Here is a 25748-nt window from a genome sequence, read left to right on the forward strand (position 1 = left end):
ACTTAAAGAAAAGAAAGAGGATTTTTTTCAATTTACACAAAAACAAAAGTATACTAAGACAATCAAGTATTCAAAGGAAGATTCATGCTTCAGAATCTAATCTAAAGACTGTCTAAGACTGTTACTTTTCATAAACTTAAATACGTTCTATATATTCATAAAGATTTGTGATCAGATGGCAGTCTGATCACAAGGGAATGCTGCGTAATTTCCTTAGTTCTATCTGAAGATGTTTAAACAATTTTATAATGCAAAGAGGTGATTGTACAATTCTTTTGCATGATTGTTCTGTGATTGCCTCTTTTATGATTCTGTCTCTGTGATTTACTGTTTGCACTTACTACATTCTCTTCTTCTTGACGAATAGGTAAGCAACCTGAAGAAAATTTTAAAAGGGATATTGGATTACAACCATGAGGTAAGAACAGTTCAGTGTAATTTTTGTGTTCTTTCTGTTACATGTTTAATTCAGTTTGGTTAATGTAAACTATATTATGGATGCATTGAGTTCTGACTTTATCTTTCAAAATGTTTGATGTACATTATGTGTCATTGCTTCTCCTGAGGTGTAAGCCTGCTTTATTTGTCACTTTAAGAGCTTTCAGAGCAATCTGACTTGGAAGTCTTGTCATAAAACAGTAGATGTCTTTGACTCTTCCAGTGTTGGTCTTAAAAAGTAGTTCTGATATTATCTCTGTTACAGTTAGAGACTACCTCTTGCTTTTTTTTTCTTTCCTTGAGGAGAGAAATGAAAAAACATTTCTAGCATCAGCTTGCATTACAGTTGTTAATGAAATATCTTAATCCTGAGATAGTGGAGTCAGCCCATTGTGTTCTCTGTTAGCAAAATCAGAATGAATTGCTCCAGAGAAGAAACAATAAAATATTTTTCAGTGGTGAATCTTCAGTTAAATTTTACTTTTTGCTTCAGTGATATTTTGAAGCAAATTGTTCAGTACAGACTACTATGTAAAATCCTTAATTTATACATCCAAAAATAAGGAAAAACCCACTGTTAGCTACTTGTGAATACTTTGGTAAGGAAGGTATTAGTTAAAAAACTAAGTCTTTAAAAATTAATAGATTTTGAGAGAGAGAACTTAGGCTGATAAGTTCATATTCAGGCTCTAAATTAATTATGAAAAATTGGTTGTGTGATAAGCTGACCTTGCCTGGCTGCGAGGTGCCCACCAAGCTGCTCTTATTACTCCCCCTGCCCAGAAGAGCAAGGGGAGAAAATACCACGAAAAAAGCTAACAGTTTGAGATAAGGAGAAGGAGATCACTCAGCAATTACCATCACAGTCAAACAGGCTCAGCTTGGCTAAAATTAATGTGATTTATTACCAATTAATAACAATGTAGAGCAGTGAGAATGAAGAGGAAACCAAAAGCATTTTCCTCCTGTCTCCTGGCTTCCTAGGCTCTACTTCCATCTCAGTTGTATGTTCCTCTGCCCTAACCGGCATAGAGGCACAGGAAGTGGAGTTGTGGTCAGTCCATGATGCTCTGCCCTGTCACATGCCTCTTCCTCCTCATGCTTTTCATCTGCTTCAGCCTGGTATGCCTCTCACACCATGTGGTCTCCTGTGAGCCACTTTTCTTCAAAATCTGCTACAGCATGGGTCCATGCCAGACAGTGCAGGTCTCAGAAAGCAAAGTCCTCACAGCAGATCATTTTAGGAGGAAAGAAAGAAGTTCTTTGTTACAGAAACTTAATATTACTGTGTCAAAGTGATGTCAGTTTCTTTTTGGGTGATGGGAAGACAGGATGATTAAGTTCTTGAAAACTTTACTGCTTCAATAGGTCACCAATTTTTGACCTGATTTAGATTAAGTTCTTAAAGTAGGTTTGACTAGATTTTTTGTTTGCTTTTCTTCTCCTGATGCAATGTTAGTAGTGATAGTGGACACAATCTGGATTTTACAACAAATCCTTTATATTTTCATTAACCTGATTTCCTCCTCCTATCAGGCACCTTCTCCACAGCGTACATGTGAATGTGAATATATATGAATTTTGCCTGATGTAGTGAAAAGATTTGAAAACACAATATGTACATTTTTAGAATAAATAAAAAAAATAATACCACAGCAAGCAGGGCAGTCTTTCTATAGCAATTATGCATTGCTCTCTTTGTCACATGTGGCATGGAAGAGCAAGAAGCCAAAGGTACTTGTTTATGACTTGCATGCTTTGTGATGCCCCAGTAATTTAGCTGCAGGGCTCTACTGCTCTCATATGGAAACTTTCATTCTCTTTGTAGAAGTCTTTCATACTTTTTTTTTTTTTTTTTGAATAAGTGGAGGAAGGAGCATTTTCCCCTCTTAAGATATTTATTTGAGATTTGGTTGTTATTTCATTGTTATTGCTGTATAACTTATCTCATGTTTATTGCAGAATTCTCTATTTTTATGCTCAGTTCCCATGTTTCGTTATGGTTTTTGCTGATATGCTTTGTCCCTGCACCATTTCTCAACAGCAATTATATTGTCATTAAGCATAAAGCAGTTATATTATTGTTAAATTTGGCACTGCATTTGAAAGAAATTCAGGGAATACATATGAGCACGTAAACACATACTAGGCTTAAATCATTCAAATAATATTGTGTTTTACTATGTTATTGCAGTCTAAATACAGTGGTAATATTTTTGTGTTTGATGTGTTCATAGAATTCTTGTTTTCTCACTAGAATGACCTAAAGAAAGTATTTTGATACAATTCATGCATTCTTTCCAGTATGCAGAGCTTTTAGTTGTGCTGGTGCTCATGCTTTGAGAAAGCTGTTAAGAATAATAATTTTTAAAAAATTAATAAGAAAAATTAAAAAGAAGACCAGAAAAACCAAACAAAACAAGAACAAACCTAGCCACAGCAAATATGTAAGGCATAGCCCTGGCAAACTTCTTGATGGCTTGAATTCTTTGTATTCTTCATATAAATGTATTAGGATTTTTTTTAAATACATACCTGTACCTGCTTTTCTGTTGTTTTATGGTTGTTTTTTTTTTTCCTTGAATGTTAAAGTCTGAATGAGCATTCAGCAAACAAGAGACTGATCCCCTCCATTGTTTCTTTATTTCTCTCTGCTTAAGAAATGACAGTTTCTTTTTATCTGCAATTAACGTGTCAGAGATACATTTGATTCCACATTTCATATTCATATTTTCAGCTCCCTGAAAGCTCTTTGAAATCCAGCAGAATTATTTAATTCCTTCTACTGACAATCATTAATGTAAATCCTTCTTAATTATAAATCAAATTACGTTAATTATAAGTCACATGTTTTCTTTCTTATGTTTTTCAGGATGGGTTTTTTGTATTTCTGTGTGTGGGTTGTTTAATTATATGTTATACTGCTACCTCAAATTCTTTCCCATTAGACCAGCTTTTTCAGCTCTAGGACTTGCTAAATATGGTTGAATTTACTGGAAGTGTGGGACTGAGTGATCAAGTGTTTTATAGTCTCATATTTGTCATCCATCACTGCTAGATACATTTTGCATAAGTGAAACGTTTTAATTTCAGCTTTCCAGTGGGATGAAATATGAGACTAGTGTGAAGCGTTTCATGCTAGCTCAAAAGATAAATGTAATGGTGGATCATCTTTTGAGACTGCTTTTGTTACTTTCTTATCCAGAATAAACAAATCTTACAAAGTTTATAATGAGTAGTTTATTATTAGTTGGCACAGGTTTGTGTTCTGCCAAATATTGGTAGTACCAAAGATTACAGATGGTTTAATACTCAAAGATCTGTTATATAAGCTGGCATTACTCAATTTAGTTTGTTTTAAGGGTAGATTGAATACTACACTGAAGTGAAAAGTGAGCACTTCCTGTTGATTCTGAATCATCTTTGTATGTTAAAGTTTATGCGTATGTATGTCTATTGATACAGACGTGTACTGGGTCTTTATACAGATTCTAGGGCAACAGATAAATGACTTCACCCTTCCTGATGTTAACTTAATTGGAGAGCATGCTGATGCTGCAGAGCTTGGAAGAATGCTTCAGCTTATTCTGGGATGTGCTGTGAATTGTGAACAGAAGCAAGGTACTAAGGTTTGAAAATGTTTGCTTCCAGACACTGAATGAAAAACCAGCTCATTGTGTAATCACTTAGGGGAAAATGATGTTTCTTAGGCTGCCATTAGAGACAAATTAATATTGTCAAAGATAACATTATTTTGTCTTTCAGATAACCTCTGTTCTGAGTTTCGCTGGCTTTGCATTCTCAAACTGTGGAGCAGGTTTTGCTGCACATACGTATTTTCAAGTTTGATTTGTTGAGCCAAGAACCGCAAATTCTTGGTCCATCTCTGAAAGACAATTTTGATTCTCTTGTCTCTTATGTTACCAGCTGTCTATCTCACCTGCACAGTTAAAATGGGAACCCATTCACTTTACTGCAGATGCTGCAGAGGATGTGGTGGACTGTGCAGGCAGCAGTTCTTGACTCAAGTTTCTTGCTCTAAACTTGCCATGTGCTTTGGTGCATTATGTATTTGTTGTCTAACTACCCTAAATTGCACTTAAATTAAGCCAGTATAAGACAACAAAAAACTACAGTTTATTCCTAACATTTAAAATGAGAAGCATGGAAACACGTGTATAAAATAGGTGGATAAATAAAATTATGTTTAAGTATTTACATCAAAGTTGCAGAAAAATTTGCCTCTTTGTGATTTAAGCCATTGCAGTTTCCTTTCTGCCAAAATGGCAGGTGGGCTTTCAGACCCTTTTGTCTTTTTGTATGGTGGTGCATCTTAGCTTTCTGAACTGATTTACCTGTTTCAGTTTTCTGAGGTGTCTAAATCACTTTACTCTCTAATCTGAAATTGTTTTTATTGTTCTTTTGATGAAGAGACAATCTGGCTTTCTTATTAATTAAAGTAGATTAATTTTCTTCAACAAATATATAAATAACTCTGTATTAGGCCGTCTGTCCTCTCTGTCTTATGTAGGATTCTCTTTCTCCCTTTTAGTGATTATTTGGCACACTTGAGTGAGATGTTTTATTACTGAATTCTTTTGCTCTGTCAGTCTGAACATTAGAAACATACTATAAAAAATATCTGAGCAGTCTAGTTATATGTATTTTGTATGAGGTTTGGCATTATGTAATCGATCACTTTGAGATACTTATCCCCAGTATCTCCCACTTCAGCAGATCATTAGAGAATGCTTTTGAAGAAAAAGAATTGAATTGAAGAATGTATTGTGTATAGATCATCATAGAATCGCAAGGTTGGAAACAACCTACAAGATCACCTAAGTCCAACCATCTTCTCATTACCGCTGCTACCACAAGCACTAAGCCCTATCTCGCAGCTTCTCATCCAGGCGCCTCTTGAGCACTGCCAGGGACGGTGACTCCACCACCTCCCTGGGCAGCCATTCCAGTGCCTGACCACTCTCTGAGACGAAAAGATTTTCCCTTATGTCTAATCTAAATCTCCTCTGGTACAATTTGCTGCCATTTTCTCGGGTCCTGTTTGTTGCCTGGGAGAAGAGGCCAATCCCAGCTCCCTCAGCCACTCCTCATAAGACTTTTGCTCCAGACCCCTCACCAGTTTTGTTGCCCTTCCCTGGATATGCTCCAGGGCTCCTCAATCATGTCTGATTGGAAGCAGTATCATACTGGGCAAGTCATAAATCTGTTGACTTGGTCTAAACATCAGATGTTGTACTGCCACTGCCACATCTTGCAGAAGTACTTATCATGTAGCTCACATGAACTTACAGGGGAGGGGGGGAAAATAGGGGGGGGGGGGGGGGAGGGGGGAAGGACTTTATTTGTGATATAACAAATAAAAACGCAAACTAAGAATGGAAATGAAAATGACTTGAAATAAGGATGTAGAAAGGACACTAATCTTAATCTGCAGAAAAGGACAGTCTCTTTTCACATTAGGTACTTTTATAGCCTGAATCATGTGAAATACAAGAAGGAATAATGTGGATGATAATTACATAGTTTATTTCATTGATGCATAGCCTGGGCTTGTCTGATCAGATTTCCTGATAAAATCTTATTTAATTTTTTGTGGCAACACTTGAACAGCGTTTATGCATTTCAGTGTAATCTCTGGCATCTAGTCATTTTGTAGGGGGAATGCAACTTCCAACCTCATGTTTTGTATATAACATTCCAGAATGCTCTTTTTTTTTCTTTTTCAGAGTACATACAGACCATAATGATGATGGAAGAATCGGTTCAACATATGGTCATGGCAGCAATTCAAGAGGTATGCTGGAGTGTCTACAGTGTGTAAAAGTTCAGCTTTTCAGTATATTAGAAAAGTATACTTTTTCATTAAAAAAACAAAAAACAAAAAACAAAAAAACAAAAAAAAAACAGTTCTAAGTAAATGTAACAAGTGCAGATTTTGCCATTTTACTTTGAAAAATATCTTCTCAATTTTTCATGAAAAAGCTATTTAAGTATGCTTTATGTCATGGAACTCTGCTTGAATGTCCCACTTTTCTTTAAATCTAGAAGATTGAAACTTCTAGATATTTTTGATCCTGGGTTCTCTTTCCTTTATTTTTCCTACCCCATGTCTCCTGAAGTGCGCTAGATTTTATATGAGAAGCCAGTACTGTAAATTTTTTTAAAAATTTCTACTTTGTAGTTGAAGAACTCCATGAACTGTTAATGTTTTCTTTACTGGACAAGAAAAGGAAGATAAGTGTTTAGCCAAGTATTCTTTTGTTGGATGTAGTATTGTGGATAGGTTAATGGAGGTATTTGTGAGGCACCTTTTTACATTCTGGCAAATGTTCTATAGTCTTGTAACTTGTATATCTTGTAAAAGTGCTGTTGGAAACTTTGTTTCTGAGACTGCAGTGGTTCTTCTTATCAAGCTGAAGAGGTGCTGTCCATGGGGAAGTATTTCATAGTTAGCTGTCACTGGTGAATTGCATTAGGCACATCAGAGAAGTAAAGTAAACCAGAGTATGACCACTGTTGCCATGAAGCTCTTGAATGACTTCTTGTGTGTCTGAAGTGCCTATCAGTCTTCGTGCATGCAGGTTTACTGCTTGGAAGGCAACTCAGAGAAGCAGGAATCTTGGTAATAACATTTCATCTTGAGCATGAATGAGAGAAACTACATTCCACATTGAACTCTTGAGCTATTTGACTTTTCTTTATTGCTTAAAGAAAGGAAGAATGCTCACTTGGCCTAAGGGAACTCCACCCACAATTATTACTTCAATCAATGCTGTGTCATTGTAGTCTTCTAGTTGGCTGTTCGTGAACTCACATATATATAGTGTATATATATGTATATATTTATATATATTGCACACAATCCTAGATATATATATAGTATTGCAGACAGTGTTTCTGAAATGCTGTCAAAAGAATCCTGTTGCAAAATCATCTTCTGGTCAGTGCTGCCAAGAGCAGGCAACTAGTTTGCTTGAATTTTGCAGGTTGTTTTTTTTTTTTCCCCCTAAACTGTGAGGTAACATTTTGGTGGATTTTCTCATATCATCTTTCATTAAACATGGCTTTCAGCATCACTTTATCCTGCGTGCCTTAAAATAGAAAATACTCCTTCATCTTCACTCCTTCTCTGAAAAATCTCCTGGATACCAACTTAGTGTGATAAAATAGCTGGATCTGAAGCAGTCAATAGTTTTGCCATTTGATGAGTAGGCATTGAACCTGTATGGCATTTGTGGCCTTTCTTAGATATAGCAACCAGAAGTGGGGAGAAATAACATGAGGATCTGTTCCTCTTCCACACACGTGAAATTCATTGAATCAAGATCAGAACTTACTATTCTGGACTAGGGTAGATCTGAGTGATTTTAATGTTGTCTTCCAAAAAATAAGATGGTTAGAATGTAAGGTATTCAGAAGCAAGTGAGGAGGATCTTTACCAGAGGAGGGTGCTTTACTAAGGAGGTCAGCAAGCATCCTCGAAAACAAGAGTTTAGATCTAAGGAGACCTTTCAGGGCTGCTTCTGCAGCCTTTGACTTTGGAGGAGTGATACTTCATTGTATTTAAGGAGTTTTTCTATTTCTTTACAACAGCTTTAAGAATCTAAATGACTTGGACTAGGCAGTGTGTAGGAGAAACCAAAGTGAGGTGCCTGGGAGAGCAGCTATATATGCATAGCTGAAAAGTTGATATGTCATCAAATCCAAACATTTCAAAGTACTTGACAAGCAGTTGCTCTTTCTTCTATATTAGGTATCTAAAAAGACTTCTCTACGCTTTACTAATGTATTATGTAATTCATTTTTATGTATAAATGCCTTTTGATACTTCAGTGGTTTTCATAAATGATCTTAGTATGAAAACAATTTTGAAAAAAAATCTGCCATCCTTTTTTTTTCCTCATGGGGAAAGAAAATACTGGGCTTAAATGGAAAAAATAGCATTTTATTATTTAATAGCATTTAAACTAGATGGGAGGGGGGGTAAGAAATAAATATTAATTGCTCTGCCAAGGACTTAAGTAGACTGTTCTTTTTCACTGTAAAGCACTTCAGCTTGAGCAGGGATTGGAGCAGATGGAACCCATGCCAACCTCAGACATACTGTGATTTTTTTTTTCTGCTAATATCTCTCAAGTGTAGGAAGTCATAAGATAAATGGCAAAACCCACTGAAGAATAAAGGCATTATGTTTACTGGCTGCAGCTTGCTTCTTTGACAGTAATCTACAGAAAGCAGAAATACCAGGGTAACCTCTAGTAAGTTGTACAGGCTATTGCATTGCTCCTGTGTTTGTTTTGGGAAGAGCTCATTAAACTGAAATTCTGAGAAGGAAGTTGTACTGTGGTCAGAAATTACATGCTGGATGTTGGGGCATACTACTGTCCCTTACAAGTGGTGCACAGCTTGGGAGCTGCCAGCTGGAAAGAATTTAAAGGCTTAAAGTATAGTACTGACATTGTCTGGGATATGGAGGGAATGTGTGAACAGTGATGTTGGATCTGGAACAAGGTAAAGAGCATTTGGTTAGTCTTGACATTCCTATTAGTCGTCTAAAAAGCCATTTAGACAGTTGCTAGATAGATGATGTAATTAAACTATATATTACATCACTAAGAAGAGAGCCTCTGTGATATTGAAGAAGGTGTGTCTTCATTTTTCAGGAGAACTCTGAGGCTAGGGACTTTCTAATTTCAATTCTAGAGAATCTGAATTTTGTGGAGAGTTTCATGTCAGGGTAGATTATCACTGTAAATGCATCGACAAAAGGGAAAGAATTAAGCAACTAGCAACAAACATGGTCATGGTTATCTGATGAATTTAAACATATAGCATGCATCTAAATCCCAAGTAGGGAGATGGAGAAATGGAGAGAAATGTAAGTGTATAAATATTTGAGTAGCATAAATGTCAAACGGAGATTTGCACTTGCACATGGTGGTACAAACAGAAAGGATGCAGAGAAAACACAAGCTCTGTGCTGTGTACCAGAGAAACTTTGCCAATGGAGACTAATGCAAAAGCTCGGGTTTCTGGCAGGAGTAAAGGAATAAAGGAAGCTCTTTCTCTGGCAGGAGCAGCTAGCTGGGCAGGAGGCCCTGAGAATATGGCAAGAAAGGACTCTTGTCCTGATTTCAGTTGAATTCGGCTTCTTTCTTTTGTGACTTTTTTGAATGGTGCTTAGAAGTAGTAAAACATATCATGCGTGTCTGCAGAAATTTTGTTTCTGCAGTGCTTTCTTGTTAATTACAGTGCAGGTCTTAGAGAGCTGATCACAATTTCAGTGGTAATAATAATAACCCTAACATATTTTCTGCACTTGTGTGGGAGAAGGTCCTAGGGCTATAGTTTGTGTTACATTTGAATTGACTTCTAACTACTTGTAAAGACCTTGAGGGGCTAGAAAGAAACCTTCCTTTATTATCGGGTTGTTTTTTTTCTTTCACTAATACATATCACTTAATTTAGAAGACTTCCCTCCTCCCATTTGTCATCATAAAAGCAATTTTATTTCTTGTTCTCAAGAATAGTATTTTTAGAAATTATTGATTTAAATATTTATATATATATAAAAATTTTTAAAATATATTTTATATAGTTTTTTATATATTTTATATAGTTTATATATTGCAAATTGTGTAAAACTTCAAAACACAGGAACTTTCTCACTGTTTTGCATGATTGGTTGAGTTAGACTTAGCCCTAAATTTAGTTAACTAACTGAATAAATTCATATGAGCTTCCAAATGATCAAAAAATGAAAACCACTGGCAGAGAATATGTTGGTAGCTGCAATCATTCCAGTGCCACTTCAGAAAATGTTCTGCAGGTGCATGCTAGTGTTATGCAAAGCACCCCATAGATTACACTGTAGATGAAAATGTGCTTTAATATAGGAAAAAGGACATGATGTAATATTTATTTTATATATCTTTAAATTCTACTGAGAATATTTCAGTAATTATTTCTGGATGACATACATAAAAACAAAGTAGAAAACTTCAGTTGTCAGAATGAAGCTCACAGAAGTTAAAATCATCTCAGTATTTTACTAAAGCTTGGCTTAAAAGTAAATATTTGCTTTTTCTAATCCACTGTAATCTAATTGCAGTTGATGAGTAAAGAGTCTCCTGTCTCTGTTGGAGATGATGCTTACGTTGACCTTGATCGACAGGTATCTAAGATTAGATTTTTCTTCTCTTTCAATCTTAGAGCATCAGTGCCCAGTCATCTTGACTTATTAAGAAGCTTGTCTTTATCTAATCATGAAAGGCCTTTGTGGGAAATTAACATAAGGAGTGGAAAATTAAGCTTTAGTATTTTGAATTATCTTGCTTTATAAATCAAATATTCTTATTTTGCAGAGAAAATTTCAGTTCCAGTACAAATAAACTTGAAAAAGTAAAATACGATGTTCATGTTTGGAGAAAAAAAAGAAATAGAAAGCTAATCTAAAATGCATCATTTTTAGTAATAGATACCTGTATTTTCATATAAATAAACAAATCAGGCTAGTTTTCTTGTAGCTGCCTTTCATGTTATCAGTGTTCATGTACAAGCTTAGATGATTATGCAACTTTGGAAATGAAATCCGTAAAGAGGAATATGTGAATATTTTGCACTGCTTGTAAGGTTCAGTCCTTTTTTTCAGAAGATATTTGGATTCTCCATCACCATGTTAATTGTATTCTTATTAAGCGGGCTTCCAAGTGACTAAAGAGATTTTACCCTAGTTGTCCGTTGCCTGTATTCCACCTTCCAACCCTTTGTGTATTTTAAAAAGTAGGTTTAAAAACTGAAATTATCCACTCTTTGTATCCGTAAAGAAAAGTGGTATTGACAGTTTTTTCATGTACAGAGTTGAAAAGTTCCTCAGGGTTTTCAGATGCTATTCCTAGACTAAATGTGATTATTGTAATGCTCTCTTAAGTAAGTTACTTCTGTCGTGCAAATTAAATAGTGTTCACATCTGCTTCTTTGTTCCTTTATAAGAGCAAGTTTGCCTTACCTTCAAAAAATGTAACATGTTACCTTAAGTTAAAATAATTTTATAGTGATGTAGTTCAGAATTTTTCTACTCACTTTACAGAGAGTTATGAAACTAAAAATTTTTGTTGCTTATGGTAGCTGAAGAAAACTACGGAAGAATTGAATGAAGCACTGTCAACAAAAGAAGAAATTGCCCAAAGATGTCATGAGTTAGATATGCAGGTGAGTTTTCTGTATTGTGCCTCTTTAATAATAATGGAGATAAAAATGTGTTAATTTTTAAACTTCTTAAGACAAGTAGTCCTAGGAATTTTTAAAAGGGAAAAGAAAATTGCATGATAATGTTTTTGCACTTTTATTACTTTGCTTTACTTGTGTGAACAGAATGAAATTCACTTTCCCTCATTTTGATACAGTATTGCCATTATTAAGTGATTAATACTATCAAAACTTTCTTTTTCTTTTTTTTTTCTTTTCAATTCCAGTAGAAAGGAATTGAGCTGTGTGGCTCAACACCTGAAGCAGAACTCCTAGAAGTAGTGCAACTGTAGCACTGGGTTCATAAAAGGCAGACTCTCACTCACCAACCTAATCTCCTTTTGTGACTGGGTCACCCGCTTGGTATGTGAGGGAGAGGCTGTGAACGTAGTCTAGTCTACCCAGACGTCAGCACTTATGGCTTGGACATGCACCATCTCTGCTGGGTCAACAGCTGGCTAAAGGGCTGGGCTCAGAGAGAGTGATGGTGAATGGAGTTAAATCCAGCTGATAAGGTGGAGGTCAGCCTCTTCTCCCATGTCATTAGTGATAGAAAAAGAGGGAATGGCATCAAGTTGCTCCAGGTGAGATTCAGGCTGGATATTAGGAAACATTTCTTCTCAGAAAGAGTAGTGAGACATTGGAACAGGCTGCCCAGTGACATGGTGGAGTCACCTTCCTTTGGAGGTGTTAAAGGGAAGGGTAGATGTAGTATTTAGGGATGTGATTTTATGGGCAGTATTGGTGGTAGGTATACAGTTAGGCTTGGTGATGGTAGAGATCTTTTCACAGATTGATTCTGTGATTTGCCTTTTAAATTGTGGACACAATTTACACTTGTCTGCCAGCTGTGCGTGGGCTTAAATTGAGCCTTCCTGTAAATTGTGCTTGGAAGACATGAAAGGGGTTAAGTGGGAGCCTAGGAAGGCACTGTCAGTGAAACCTTTGGGGTATAATTCAGCCTTTTGCCATGCTGTTCAGTAACTCTTAGAATTAATGAAGTTGTATTCCTTGAGTTGTATTCGGTGGTTGATGCTGGTGTATTTAATAATGCAAGCTCATACTGAAACGTTTCCTTCTGTTGAGGTTCATATTTCTTCTTTAACCTTCTTCCTCAACATGCTGATCTTACAATGCTTAATAATATTCAAACTCATGCTTCAGCTTCTGTTTGCAGCTCTTTCCTTCTGTACTGCTGCTTTTTTTCACAGAGCTGTTGGAAACCATGTCATCTTTAAGATTGTCTTCCAGGTTGAAGTAATTGCAGTTGTTAGCAGTTAGTTGCTGGTCAAAAAAAATTTTTGGAAGGATACAGGCTTTCCTTGGATATCCATTATGGAATTGATAAACATTGTTTCCTTTGGAAGTCAGTTTTAAAAGTTGTTCTGAAGTGCTAGTTTTACTTGTTTGTAAAGTGTGCAGACTTGGATATACTGGATTCATGAACTACAGTTAAGAATTACATTTTTGAATGGCAGATAATGCTGTTAATGCTGGCATATGCTAGTTACATTACATACCAATTGAATATCTATTAATGTTACACTGTGATCTTATAAAATGAGATTTGTGAAACCTGGATGTTTATTTTTGTAGATTGTGTTACTACTTCATAATGTACGCAAAAAATATATATATATCTGTAGAGTTGGATTGCTCCATTATTCTGTTTGCATAACTATTAAAACAGGTTGCAGCCCTTCAGGAGGAGAAGAGCTGCTTGCTTGCTGAGAACCAGATTTTGATGGAACGTTTAAATCAATCTGACTCTATTGAAGATCCCAACAGCCCTGCTGGTCGTAGGCACTTGCAACTGCAAACACAACTAGAACAACTCCAAGAGGAAACATTCAGGTATGGAAATTACCTGTAACTTGTTTGTAGCTGACAACAGACATAACTATATGTCTGTGTTTTCACTGGCTGAATTATTGGAGTTGGTGCTACTATGACAGTTGTGAAGTTTTTGATGATATTTAAGATTTTAAGATACACCTTTTCATACGTTGTAGTATCAAAAGTTGCGTACAATAATGAAATACTGTCTGCCTGTCCCCATTTACACTGTTTTACACTGTTTGGGAGCAATCATTTCATCAGTATTTGAGAATCAGTGGTGATGAAAGGTAGCATGCTTTCCTTTGTATAAATCATTCTGATTCTATTATGTTGGCATAGAAATTCCTAGCTGAACGTTTACTGTGGGTGGTAGTATTATGCAACAAAGTATGTCCTTCTGTTAGGTCTGAAAACAAAATATGTCATATCTGAGAGATGGAGATTTTGAGGTATTGAGCTCAACTCCTCATTTGCATTTCTTCATTGGGTGGAAAAATAGTTTCTCCTTATTTGTCCTTCCCGATCCTTTCAGCTGTTGCTTTCAGCCTCTCTAAGCCTATAATGCTGAGGAAAGGCAGTCTACTTCACTGTTGTCTTTTCATACTTATTGCTATACTTTCCCTCTCCTTTGTGACTGAAACTGTAATATTTCTCTCCTTTTTTTTTTTTTTGTTTTCCTGCCTATTGCGTTTTTCAAATACTTTTGCCAATTGTCAAGTAACTTTCCTTTTTTGTCTATTTTGGTGTTTTCCACTTGTCCTGCAAAGACTTTTTTCTGAGTGTTCAGATGCATCATCTCCCTCCAGTACCCTGAAAAATAATTAACATTTCTCTTTTGTAGCAGCCAATGTGTGTTTTCTTGTTTCTGTATGTCTACCCTGTGAAGGTATAGTACTGTGGTATCTCGTTAGTGTAAACCCTTTAACTCTGCTGAGTCATATCTGTTCTCTGAAGTGATTCACTGAAGTGAAGTACCTGAGCCTTTTGACTGTTTCCTATTTGTATTAAACAGATTTTTCTCCCCTTATTCAATGTCTGCATTACCAGTTACTCTAGTTTCAGGTTTTGGAGGGCTTTGTAAATCTTTTTTACCTGAAGCCTGTCTTTCAGTTCTTTACCTCCTCTCGCTTCTTAGTATTTGCTATCTTATGTCTGTGTTCTTTCTCCAGCTCTACCCAACCAAACAAGAAGTATGTACAGCTTAACTGATGTGAAGTGTGGTCTGGTGTTGTTATTTCAAACTTAACTCTGTGTCCTTCGACAGTTTGGGACTATCAAAATTCCAGCCTTTGTTGTATTTGGCTTAGCTGGCCTACTGATCATATTTATCCCCTATTCTTGCTACAGTTAACTTGCTTTGGTTTCCTACTGAATTCCTTTAATTAACAAAGTACTTTTTTTGCTTGTACTTGTTTTGGATTGTCTTCATTTTAATTTTGGATCGTAATTAGGATAGTATTTTATGTTGCAACTTGTTTTCTGTTTCTACTCTTTCAAATGCTTTAATAAAATTTCTCTTAGTTATACACCCTGTTCACTGCCAGGTTAATGCAGCTTTGCCTATATATACTGTAGATGAGTAGTTCACCCCTGAAATTTTATTCTGTTTTATGTGCTGGTCAAAATATGTAGCTAAATTACTTGATTCTTAAGAACAAGTTAAGCTGTAAGAATAAATAAGAACACCTCATAGTGTTTTTTATGTATTCTTATTTTATTTATAGTACATCTGGCAATGGTACATCAGGTCAATGCTATTGGAAGTGTATGGAACTGGAACAGCTAAATAAAGTCCTGGGATAAAGTCATCATATTCAAACTCTGTACAGCTCAAGATGAAAAAGATTGGAAATTTCTGCTTGAAAATCCATTTCTGAAAAAGTACAGTGACAAAAAAGTTAGATTGTCTTTCTATTAAGAGATCACAACCTTGTGATGTTCCTAATAGAAATACTGACATCAAATTAAAATAATCAGAACACTCAATCTGCTTCTGTCCTTTTCCAATAAGCCTAGCATTTGGGTGTGTATGTGATGTTGCACATTAGAGTGCTGTTTTCCTTTCCTATGTATGTCATCTTAAAGATGTATTCTGATAGAGAAGATGGTGAAGAAAGATAACTGTGGGTCAAGCTAAGGAATTGTTTTCTGTTTTACATTATTTCTACAGATTAGAAGCTGCCAAAGATGACTACAGAATACGCTGTGAAGAACTGGAGAAGGAAATTGCTGAATTGAGACAACAGACAGAAGAGCTTACTACGTTGGCAGAGGAAGCTCAATCTCTGAAGGATGAGATAGATGTACTGAGGTACACAGACCACCACAGTTTTGCTTAAACAAATGTTACCTATTGATTAGGCACTTAATGAATATTAGCAAATGTAGCGATGTTATACTGTCTTATGGCTGTAACAAGTCACGTACTGATCTCTGAGTGCAGACTGTTCTCCATTTACTGTTCCCTTCATGATAAGGGAGTTCATTCTTGTGAAGGAGATAGACCTCTTGTGGTATTGTGTTTGTACTTTGGGTGGCACTTTGGCTCATCATCCACACTGGAGAGATGTGGATTTGACAGCTGAACCACCTGGTGGATAAGAAATCCAGGCTGCAGACAAAGGGTGGTGGTCAATGGTTCTGTGTCCAGGTGGAGGCTGATAACATGTGGTGTCCCCCAGGGGTCTGTCTTGGGACTGTTGCTCCTTAACGTCTTTATCAGTGACGTTGATGATGGAATTGAGTGCACTCTCAGCAAGTTTGAGCACTCTCAGCTGACGACACCAAGCTGAGTGGTGCAGTTGACATAGTGGAAGGAAGGGATGCCATTCAGAGGGACGTCAACAGGCTTGAAGGGTGGGCCCAGGTGAATCTAGCGAAGTTCAATACAGCAAAGTGCAAGGTTTTGGACTTGGGCCGGAGGAATCCCGGGCATCCATACAGACTAGAAGGAGCAGTCCTTGAGAGCAGCCCTGAAGAGAAGAACCTGGGGGTCCTGGTGGATGAAGAACTAAACATGAGCCAGCAGTGTGCTCTTGCACCTTGGAAGGCCATTGGTATCCTTGACTCCACTGGAAGAGGCATGGCCAGCAGGGACAGGGAGGTGATTGTCCCTCTCTACTCTGCCCTCGTGAGGCCCCACCTGGAATACTGCATCCAAGTCTGAGGCCCCCGGTACAAGAAAGACAGAGCTGTTGGAGAGGGTCCAGAGAAGGACCACTAAGTTAATCAGAGGGCTGGAGCACCTCTCCTACAAAGACAGGTTGAGGGAGCTGGGCTTGCTCAGCCTGGAGAAGAGAAGGCTGCAGGGTGACCTCATTGCAGCCTTCCAGTACCTAAAGGGAACCTGTAAACAGAAGGGCAGTCAACTCTTTTGAAGGGTGGATAATAGAAGGGGAAATGGTTTTAAGTTGAAGGAGGGAAAATTTAGGTTGGATATCAGAGAGAAGCTCTTTATTGTGAGAGTGGTGAGGTGCTGGAGCAGGCTGCCTGGAGAGGTTGTGGATGCCCTGTCCCTAGAGTAGTTCAAGGCCAGATTGGATGGGGCCCTGGACAGCCTGGTCTAGTATTAAATGTGGAGGTTGGTGGCCTTGCCTGTGGCAGGGGGGTTGGAGATTCATGATCCTTCAGGTCCTTTCCAACCCAAGCTGTTCTATAATTCTGTATGATATTAACATGTGACAGCTGTTTTTACCACTGGATTTTAGAACCCATAGTTGTGATAACCAACTGTGCTGGGGTTTATAAAGTGGAACAGCCCCTTTTTGCTGTGAAATGTAATTCTTTATCGCTGTCTTCTTGCTACCATCAGTTATTCAGATTGTCTGTCACAAGGCTAACGTGACTTATTACAATACTGACTCTTCTAATTGACTGGATTTATTTCAGCAGCATCTATCTTTATGTTCTCTGTCATTCATGTTGGTTATGAGCCTGTGGTACTGCACAATTCCATACTCTTTCAGTGTCACAAGCACAGGTTCAACAACAAAGTCTTGCTCCAGAGTCTGTCCTTATTGAGGAGTTAAGAAGATTTTACTTGCCCCAGTGTCTCATAAATTGATCACCAACATGGAATTCTCCAGATTTCTTAGGCAGCTGAGTATGTAAATTAATTGTAAAATGAACCTGGGATGGGGTTAGGAGCAGAGAAGGAATGGTCACTGTCTTCCTGGTGATGCATGCATCAGGTTTTTCTAATTTCATTATGGGTTCTATTATCTGAATTTTGTCATCCTGTGAGACAGAGGAGTTTGTTACATGGTGTTCAACTGCTGGAGATGTTGGACTTTGGATGTGCCATAGTCTTTGTCCTACCTTCGTAACTAGCAGTAATAACTTTAGACCTATTCTAAAATACAAATCTAACAGTTTTTAAGAACTGTTGCCATTGCTGCTGAACTTCAGAAGGGAATTGGGGTCATAATGCATAAGATTTTACTCTGTTAATTTCTGGGATTTTGTGTGGTACTGCTTTGGGGTAATATTTTCTTTCTCAGCTTCCAACATATTTTAACTTGTTCATTTCTTAATGTGTGTACCATAGCCCTCAGGCAACTTCCAAGTAGCAACCATAATCCTGACTCTCTCCTCACTATATAGTTTACTTTTCTTTCTGTTAAGCAGCCTTATCAAACCGCCATATGATCAGTGCAGTTTTTCCCTACTGATTCAGTGAAGATGATCATATCCTATTTTTTATAAACTTTTGCCTTTAATCTTTCCAGCACGTAGTCCATATTTAAACTCTTTGTTAGTAATCTGAGTAATAATGGTCTTTTTGCTCCCCAGTGTTACTTCACTTCTGAGTCACACTAAGCACCTTCATTCCTGAAATTATGTTGGTCTGCCAGCAGGAGGCTTTAAAAAAAAAAAAAAAAAAAAAACTGATTTTTGCTTCAGCTGGTGTTCTAAAGTGTACTTCCTCTACGTTCAGGAATACCAGGATTATTGTATTGATCTGTACCAGTGGATGGACTGAGACTCCATTATTTGTACCAACTCAGCTATTAGTGCAGCTTGCACATGTGGCTTCATTGGGGAGCTGGCCACACTGAATAAACATTAAATGTGTACTGTGACCTTCAAGATGGTACAGACTTGTGGTCAAATAATAGTTTTAGTATTATTGTACCTTCCATCAGCAGCTATTTGAATTAGCAGATGGTGGAAGGAAATTAAGTTTAGTAGTGAAAATATATGGTAGTGTGAGGATATGATCACTTCGTTGTGTTACTTGTGATGCCTTGGGATGTCTTTTACATTACTTCTAAACATGAAGGAAGCTTCAGGACATTTGATTTTCTTCATTTTCAGAATACAAATTTGATAGAAATCTTTCCCTCCAGGCATTCTTCTGATAAAGTAGCCAAGTTAGAAAGCCAAGTGGAATCTTATAAGAAGAAATTAGAAGACCTGGGTGATTTGCGTCGGCAAGTGAAACTCTTAGAAGAAAAGAATACAGCGTACATGCAAAATACTGTAAGCCTGGAAGAGGAGCTAAGGAAGGCCAATGCAGCACGCAGTCAGCTGGAGACGTATAAGAGGCAGGTGAGAAAGTCATCATCAACACAACATTTATCTGCATTTTTAAACACTTCCTTGTCGTAACACAGTTGATACCTGAAAGTAAAATACAAATGATGAAGAAACACCTCTTTACTTGTTTTTTAGGTATTGCCTTTCTTATCTGTTCTTGCAATTCTTACATCTGTGTAAAATGTGTTTGTCAGCACGCACGTCTTTGTACTTTACAAAAATCAATGGGTGTGAGAATTATTTTTTTCAAACTCAGTAGTAAGGCTTGGGTTACAGCCTCTTCTTTAAGATATACTTAGAAATTATGTACTTAGAAATTTACAGCAGCAAGGGATGTACCACAGTTGAGGTAAGTTACTCCCTTGTTTAAGTATCTTTTTTTTTTCCAAGTTTGTCTGATACGTATGAAATTTCTAGTTATATACAGGTCTAAAGGAAGAATGATGTATACTGTCTAAAGAGAGAAGGACATATACTGTCCTTGTTTATATGCACCCAGAAGAGTACAGAATTTTTAATCAGCACACTCTTTGGAGTGAAGGACGTCTGTTTGTATTGCTTAACAAGGCATTACATGATCCTGTTTCTGTGAAGAAGGAGGGTGTGCTAATCTCTCTGCTTCTACGCTGATGTGACATAATTCTTGGATTGTTGTTTCAGGGCCAGACAGAGGCTAGTTTGTTAGAGTGGTAGTGCCTGCTATGTATTTCTGCTTGATCTGATACTCTGGGTGGTCATGTTACCATGCTTACATGTACATGCCAGCTTACAGCAGAAAAAGAACACAAAAGCGACCACAAACTACAAGCCCTGATACAACGTGTGGTCCGGAGACTTGAAAACTTTTTCTGCATGTGGTCATCTTTACTGTTAAGACAACAAACTTCAGCCCCTGTGGACTAATTGTAGATACAGTTCAAGTGATACCATGAGAAACAAAGAACTTGGGTGAGAAAAATACTGACATAACAGTCAAAGGAAAAAGTAAATACAGAAAGCAGTAACTGATCACACAGGAGTAGTATCATGTTTACTAGCAGTAAATATTCCTTGCCTTTAGCAGCTGAGTACACAAATATAAGGTATCTCGTGGGCTAGAGTGCTTGAAAGTAAGGGGGCTTGTGAGAGCTGAGCAGCATTTAAACAGCACTTCTTCCAAGCTCAGGATCAGTGCATCCCTAAGAGTAGGAAACTGGGGAAGGGAGGCAGGAGACCTGTGTTGAATGAGCAAGGAGCTTGTGGATGAGATCAAAGGGAAAAAGAAACTTTATGAAATGTGCAAATTAGGGCATGTCCTCTTGGGAAGAGTATAGGAGTGTTGTCAGGGCCTGCAGGGAAGCGATGAGGATGGCTAAAGCTCAACAGGAGCTGAAGCTGGCAAAGGAGATAAAGGATAATAGGAAGGGTTTTCTTGAGTATGTTAACGGTAAAAGGAATACTAGGGATGATGTGGGTCTCCTGCTAAATGATGGAGTTGTCCTGGGAACAGGGGATGCTGAGAAGGCGGAGATGCTGAACGCCTTCTTTGCTTCAGTAGTCACTTCAAAGACTCTTCAGCATCCAGGAGTCCTGAGGGTGAGAGTCTGAGAAATGGAGAGCTTCCCTTTGGTGGAGGAAGGAGTGATCCAGGAGCATCTAGGTGGGATCAGTATGCACAAATCCATGGGTCCTGATGGGGTGCACCCAATGGGATGCATCCACATGTGCTGAGGGAGCTGGCAGAGGTGACTGCCGGACCGCTCTGTCATCTTTGACAGGTCTTGGAGAACAGGAGAGGTGCCTGAAGACTGGAGCATAGCCAATGTCACTCTGGTCTTCAAAAAGGGCAAGAAAAAGGATGTGGGAAACTACAGGCCAGTCAGTCTCACCTCTGTCCCTGGAAAGGTGATGGAACAGCTTGTTCTGGATGCCATCTCTGAGCAATTGGAAGAGAAGAAGGCTATCAGGAGTAGTCAGCATGGATTCATCAAGGGGAGATGGTGCTCGACCATCTTTGCAGCCTTCTTTGATGACATCAGTGGCTGGGTAGATGGGGGGAAAGCAGTGGATGTCATCAATCTTGACTTTAGCAAGGCTTTTGATACTGTCTCCCACAGCATTCTGATACTGAAGCAGAGAAAATGTGGGACAGATGAGTGGACAGTGAGGTGGGTTGAGAACTGGCTGGCCAAACTCAGAGGGTGGTGATCAGTGGTGCAGAGTCTGGTTGGAGACCTGTGACCAGCAGTGCTCCGCAGGGTTCAGTGCTGGACCTGGTCTTGTGCAAAATCCTCATTGATGACCTTGGCGAGAGGATAGTGTGCACCCTCAGCAAGCATGCCCATGATACAAAGCTGGGAGAAGTGGCCTGTAGGCCACAGAAGGCTGTACTATCATTCAGCAGGAGCTGGAGAGGCTGGAGAGCTGGGCAGTGAGAAACCAGGTGAGGTTTAACAAGAGCAAATATTGTACCTGTCCAGTCTTGCACTGGGGAAGGAGTAACAGGATGTATCAGGAGAGAGTGGGGGCAGACCTGCTGGAGAGGAAAAGGACCTGAGAATCCTGGTGGACAACAGGGTGGCCATGAGCAAGCAGTGTGCCAAGAAGGCTGTTGGGATCCTGGGATACATGAAAAGGAGTGTGTCCAGCAAGTCAAGGCAGGTGATCCTCCCCCACTGCTCTGCCCTGTTAAGGCCTCACCTGGAGTGCTGTACACAGTTCTGGGCTCCCCGGTACAAAAAGACCGAGATCTCCTGGAAAGAGCCCAACGGAGGGCCTCAAAATGGTAAAGGGCCTGGAGCATCTCCTCTATGAAGGAAGGCTGGGTGACCTGTGTCTGTTCAGCCTTGAGAAATGAAGGCTGAGAGAGGATCGCATTAATGTTTGTAAGTATCGTTAAATGTGAGAGACAAAGGGATATGACCAATCTCTTTTCAGTGGTCTGTGGGGACTGGACAAGGGGAAATGGCCATACACTGGAACACCAGTACGCAAAAGAACTTCTTCATGATGAGGGTGAAGGAGCACAGAAACAGGTTGTCTAGGGAGGTTTTGGAGTCTCCTTTCCTGGAGTAATTCAAGACCTGCCTGGACATCTACATGTGCAGCTTTCTTAATTGGGCCTGCTTTGGCAGGGGGGTTGGACCCTTCCTACAATTCTGTGGTTCTGTGATGACTTTGTAACCTTTGTGTCTAGATCTGATTGTACATAACTGAGGTAAGGATTTTGGAAGGGGCAGTCCTGTCATTTGTTCTGCAAAAAGCACTGTTTCTTTTCAGTGCTCCGTGGGTGAGATTTCCAATATGCGGTGCTGATAATTTGTAGAGAACCGGTCCACTGTCTGAGACTGGAATAAACATCAAGTGCCCTCATGTGAGAGGTGATAGTTTGGTGATAGTTTCTTTCACCTAATTACAGTGTCTCAAAATGATCATGAAGCGTATATACCTTACATGTCCTGTTGGATCTTTTTGGCTATGAATTGTGAACTGTCATTTCATTATTTTCTCTGAATCTTAACTTTTGCTATAAAAATTAAGCCAGGTTTAAAGATTCAGATGTTATACAATTGATCACTCATTTGCTACTGTAGAGCAACATGTCTTCCCTGATGTGTGGAGGAATCCAACCCCAATTAAGATATTAGAGTAGAGTTATTGGAGATATTTATCTGGCTAAGAAAACTTGTGCTGTGCAGGTGAAGGTTCAAGCTGCTGTAGTGATCTGCAAGGAAATCTCATCAATATTAGTTTCCTTAAGATAAGCTTGGTGATGGCATATTGTACTTGGAGACATAATAGCACTTATTTAGGAGGCATTGTTCACTTTTCCGAAAGCAAGTGCAAGCATTTTCTGAGAAACTTTTTATTGCACCATGAAGAATTCAGATGTGCAGATTCCATGATTACTTTTGTAATTTTGATTCAGTCCCTTTGTGCTTGTGTGTTCTATTTTTAACAGTATGTCCCGCTTTTCTTTGCAAGGTTACTGCTTTACTCATTCCACATGTCAGATAATGCTCAGTAAACGTTATGGCAATTCATTTATTTATTTTTTTTTTTAATCTTCTGCATTACCATGTAGCTGTGTATCTTTCTGAACACTCCCAAATGCTGATTTGGGGCAGTTTATTTCCTGCTGTGTTTTTCTGTATAACATTACCATAGCTTGAATTATTACAGACATTAATGCATTTATTCTAATTCAGATAGGAATGTATCTATTTTACAAAGAGGGCAAAATCGTAGATGAAGGCCTCGATTTTTTTGTATCCCCAGTGATGGAAGTCACATCTGAAAAATTAAATATTTTCCAATCTGGCATTGTAAATTTTTTCTGATCTCAGAAATGGCAGATGTTATTTATTATTTCATGTCTTTATTAACAAGAAAAAAAAACCAACAACAAAAAAGCACCACAAATAAAAAAAAAAACTCAGTATCTTTCATTCTAAGACAAAGACCATGCAGATTTTCAGGCCTGGTTATTTTCTTTTAGTTTTTCACAGTGAAAGTAAAACGTAATTGCAACTGCTAGGCAGTCTTATATAGGCACAGCTACTGTTTTGCACTGACAGATTGTTAGTCACTTCTCTATGATCTGAAACCGAAGAGAAAGCCACCTTATGAAGTTTTATGTCTTCAGCTGAATCATCATTCAGCTTATGTATTTGCAGCTAAGTCTTTATTCAGATTACTTGCTACTATGCTTTCTACGTTATGAGTATTACTAATGTCTGAGAATGAGCTTTCATTAGTAAAGGTTGAGAACTTTGGAAAGGCAAAACTTTGCTGATTGGCCTTCTGTTCACTGATTGTTTCTATGTATTAAATAAACTCTTTACTGATCTGTGGTTAAAAGTGTATACTTGACACTGTTAGACGTGTATTTCATTCTTAGTAAACTGATAATGAGCCTCTGGCCAAATCTTTATATTAGTGTATTAAAAAATAATTAGGAAAATCTCAGGTTAAGAGACATTATCTGACTACATAAACTGGCAGTTGAGTTCTGAGTAAGGCTTCACAACCATTGTAGATAATTTCATCAAAGGTTTTTTTTTTTTTTCCTCTTGGCTTCTCAGAAAGCAGAAGGATTTTTGCACTGCTCCTGAGCAATTTGTAGAAGTACATAGCTTTTTTTTTTTTCCTGTTAGACCTGGCTAAGCTTCCAGTCCTGTTCATAGATATATTGAATGTATTTTACAGGTTTTGCTTCTTGTTTTTGTCATGAGACCTAATACTTGGATGCTGTTAGTTTTGCTGAAACACAGAACAACAAGAAGTTTTTGGAAGTCCTATAGATAAGCATTTTGCTTGTTTTACAAAATAACTTGTGGTGCATGGTAATTGGCTACTTTTGTTTTATGTATTTTGTTTTAATACTAATATTTGCAGACAAATTATTGATTCTTGTTCTCACAGGCAGTTGAACTACAAAACAGGTTATCTGAAGAATCCAAGAAAGCTGATAAATTAGATTATGAATGCAAACGGCTGAAAGAAAAAGTAGACAGCCTCCAAAAAGAAAAAGATGTAAGTGCCAAGGTGGTGGGGTTTTTATTTTTGGTAGTAGTGAAAGCAACTTTGTGTCCTTTGTAACAGAGAGATGTCGTAATAAAAATTAGCCATTTACAGCAACCTTTTTAAATTAGGAAGCCTTTTTTTCACTTATAATTTCCTCATGTATGTTTTATAATATACTTTTTAAATCTAAGAACTGTACAGCATAGAATTAAACGACTAAGATCATATGCAACACTTCTTAAAAATGAAGAGCCTTCACAGTTGAGATCTGAAATTGTTTCTTGCCCTTTCCTCATGAGAAGGTTAATAAACGCTCAGCATAATTGTCATGTATTCTGAATGACTATTTAAAGTAGGTGTATTTGCAGTATCTTCCTTATAACTAAATTATTATTTTTTTCTTTTAAGATCTTTCTTTGAAATACCAACTGCATGCTTCTGTTTACGTAGTCGTGAATGCTGCAGCAAGAGGCTTAGGAGTCTTGTAGAAGGATGTTTCCATTGTAATAGTCTTGCCTTTCACGATAGTTCATTGACCTGTCTTGTAGTGTTAACATGGAATACACAGGACTGGTCTGTTCTGTTCCTCTCTGTCATTTACTGCTAATAATTCTGAGATCAGTTACTCTGTCCCCTCTTGCTAAGACCAGACTTTCAGACTTTTTCTTGCATACTCTTATTTCACACCAGTTTTTTGTTTGTTTGTTTTTCCTAGTAATGCATTTGCAGTGCTCCTAAGCATGGCTGGCACTTTTGAGTTAGAAATTTCTCAAGCTTGAAGTATAAATCCATTTATTCATCAGGAAAGTTCTTCGTAGGCATTTCCTTTAATATATCATGTTGCCTGTTAAATCCTTTCAAGAAAGGGCAGTCCTTACCCTTAAATAGTATCTGTAAGATAGTAAATCTTCACTTATTTTCAGCTCACAGGTCTTTGATTTCTATATTTTGTTAACTACTCTGAACAGTTGTCCTTTTCACTTCCATTTGTTCTTCAGCTCAGATTGGAATGCTTATAGTTATCATTTGTGCTTTGGCTTTCATCTCTGCTTCTTATTTAAAGCTTGTTTTTCCAATTTTATTGTGTTTAACAGCAGTAAGATTGTGTTTGTGGCTTGTCTGTTGCTTGATAGACCATTTTGTCTTGCACAAAGGATCTG

At 37.8% G+C, this 25748-nt stretch overlaps 1 protein-coding gene across 3 annotated transcripts in view; it reads left to right on the plus strand.

Moving 5' to 3' along the window:
• Nucleotides 1–25748, plus strand: part of HOOK3 (hook microtubule tethering protein 3) — an 82336-nt gene that overhangs the window by 26087 nt on the left and 30501 nt on the right. For all 3 annotated transcript variants that reach the window (XM_042866193.1, XM_042866192.1, XM_042866194.1), the window contains exons 4-12: nt 368–418; nt 3927–4059; nt 6186–6253; nt 10571–10633; nt 11587–11670; nt 13397–13560; nt 15716–15856; nt 18894–19095; nt 24487–24597. In XM_042866193.1, the coding sequence (XP_042722127.1) occupies nt 368–418; nt 3927–4059; nt 6186–6253; nt 10571–10633; nt 11587–11670; nt 13397–13560; nt 15716–15856; nt 18894–19095; nt 24487–24597 (1017 nt within the window). The remainder of the gene's footprint in view (nt 1–367; nt 419–3926; nt 4060–6185; nt 6254–10570; nt 10634–11586; nt 11671–13396; nt 13561–15715; nt 15857–18893; nt 19096–24486; nt 24598–25748) is intronic.

The sequence above is a fragment of the Lagopus leucura genome, unplaced genomic scaffold (genome assembly GCF_019238085.1).
Source record: "Lagopus leucura isolate 7727_CA_CO unplaced genomic scaffold, USGS_WTPT01 Super-Scaffold_810, whole genome shotgun sequence".
Lineage (NCBI taxonomy): Eukaryota > Metazoa > Chordata > Aves > Galliformes > Phasianidae > Lagopus > Lagopus leucura.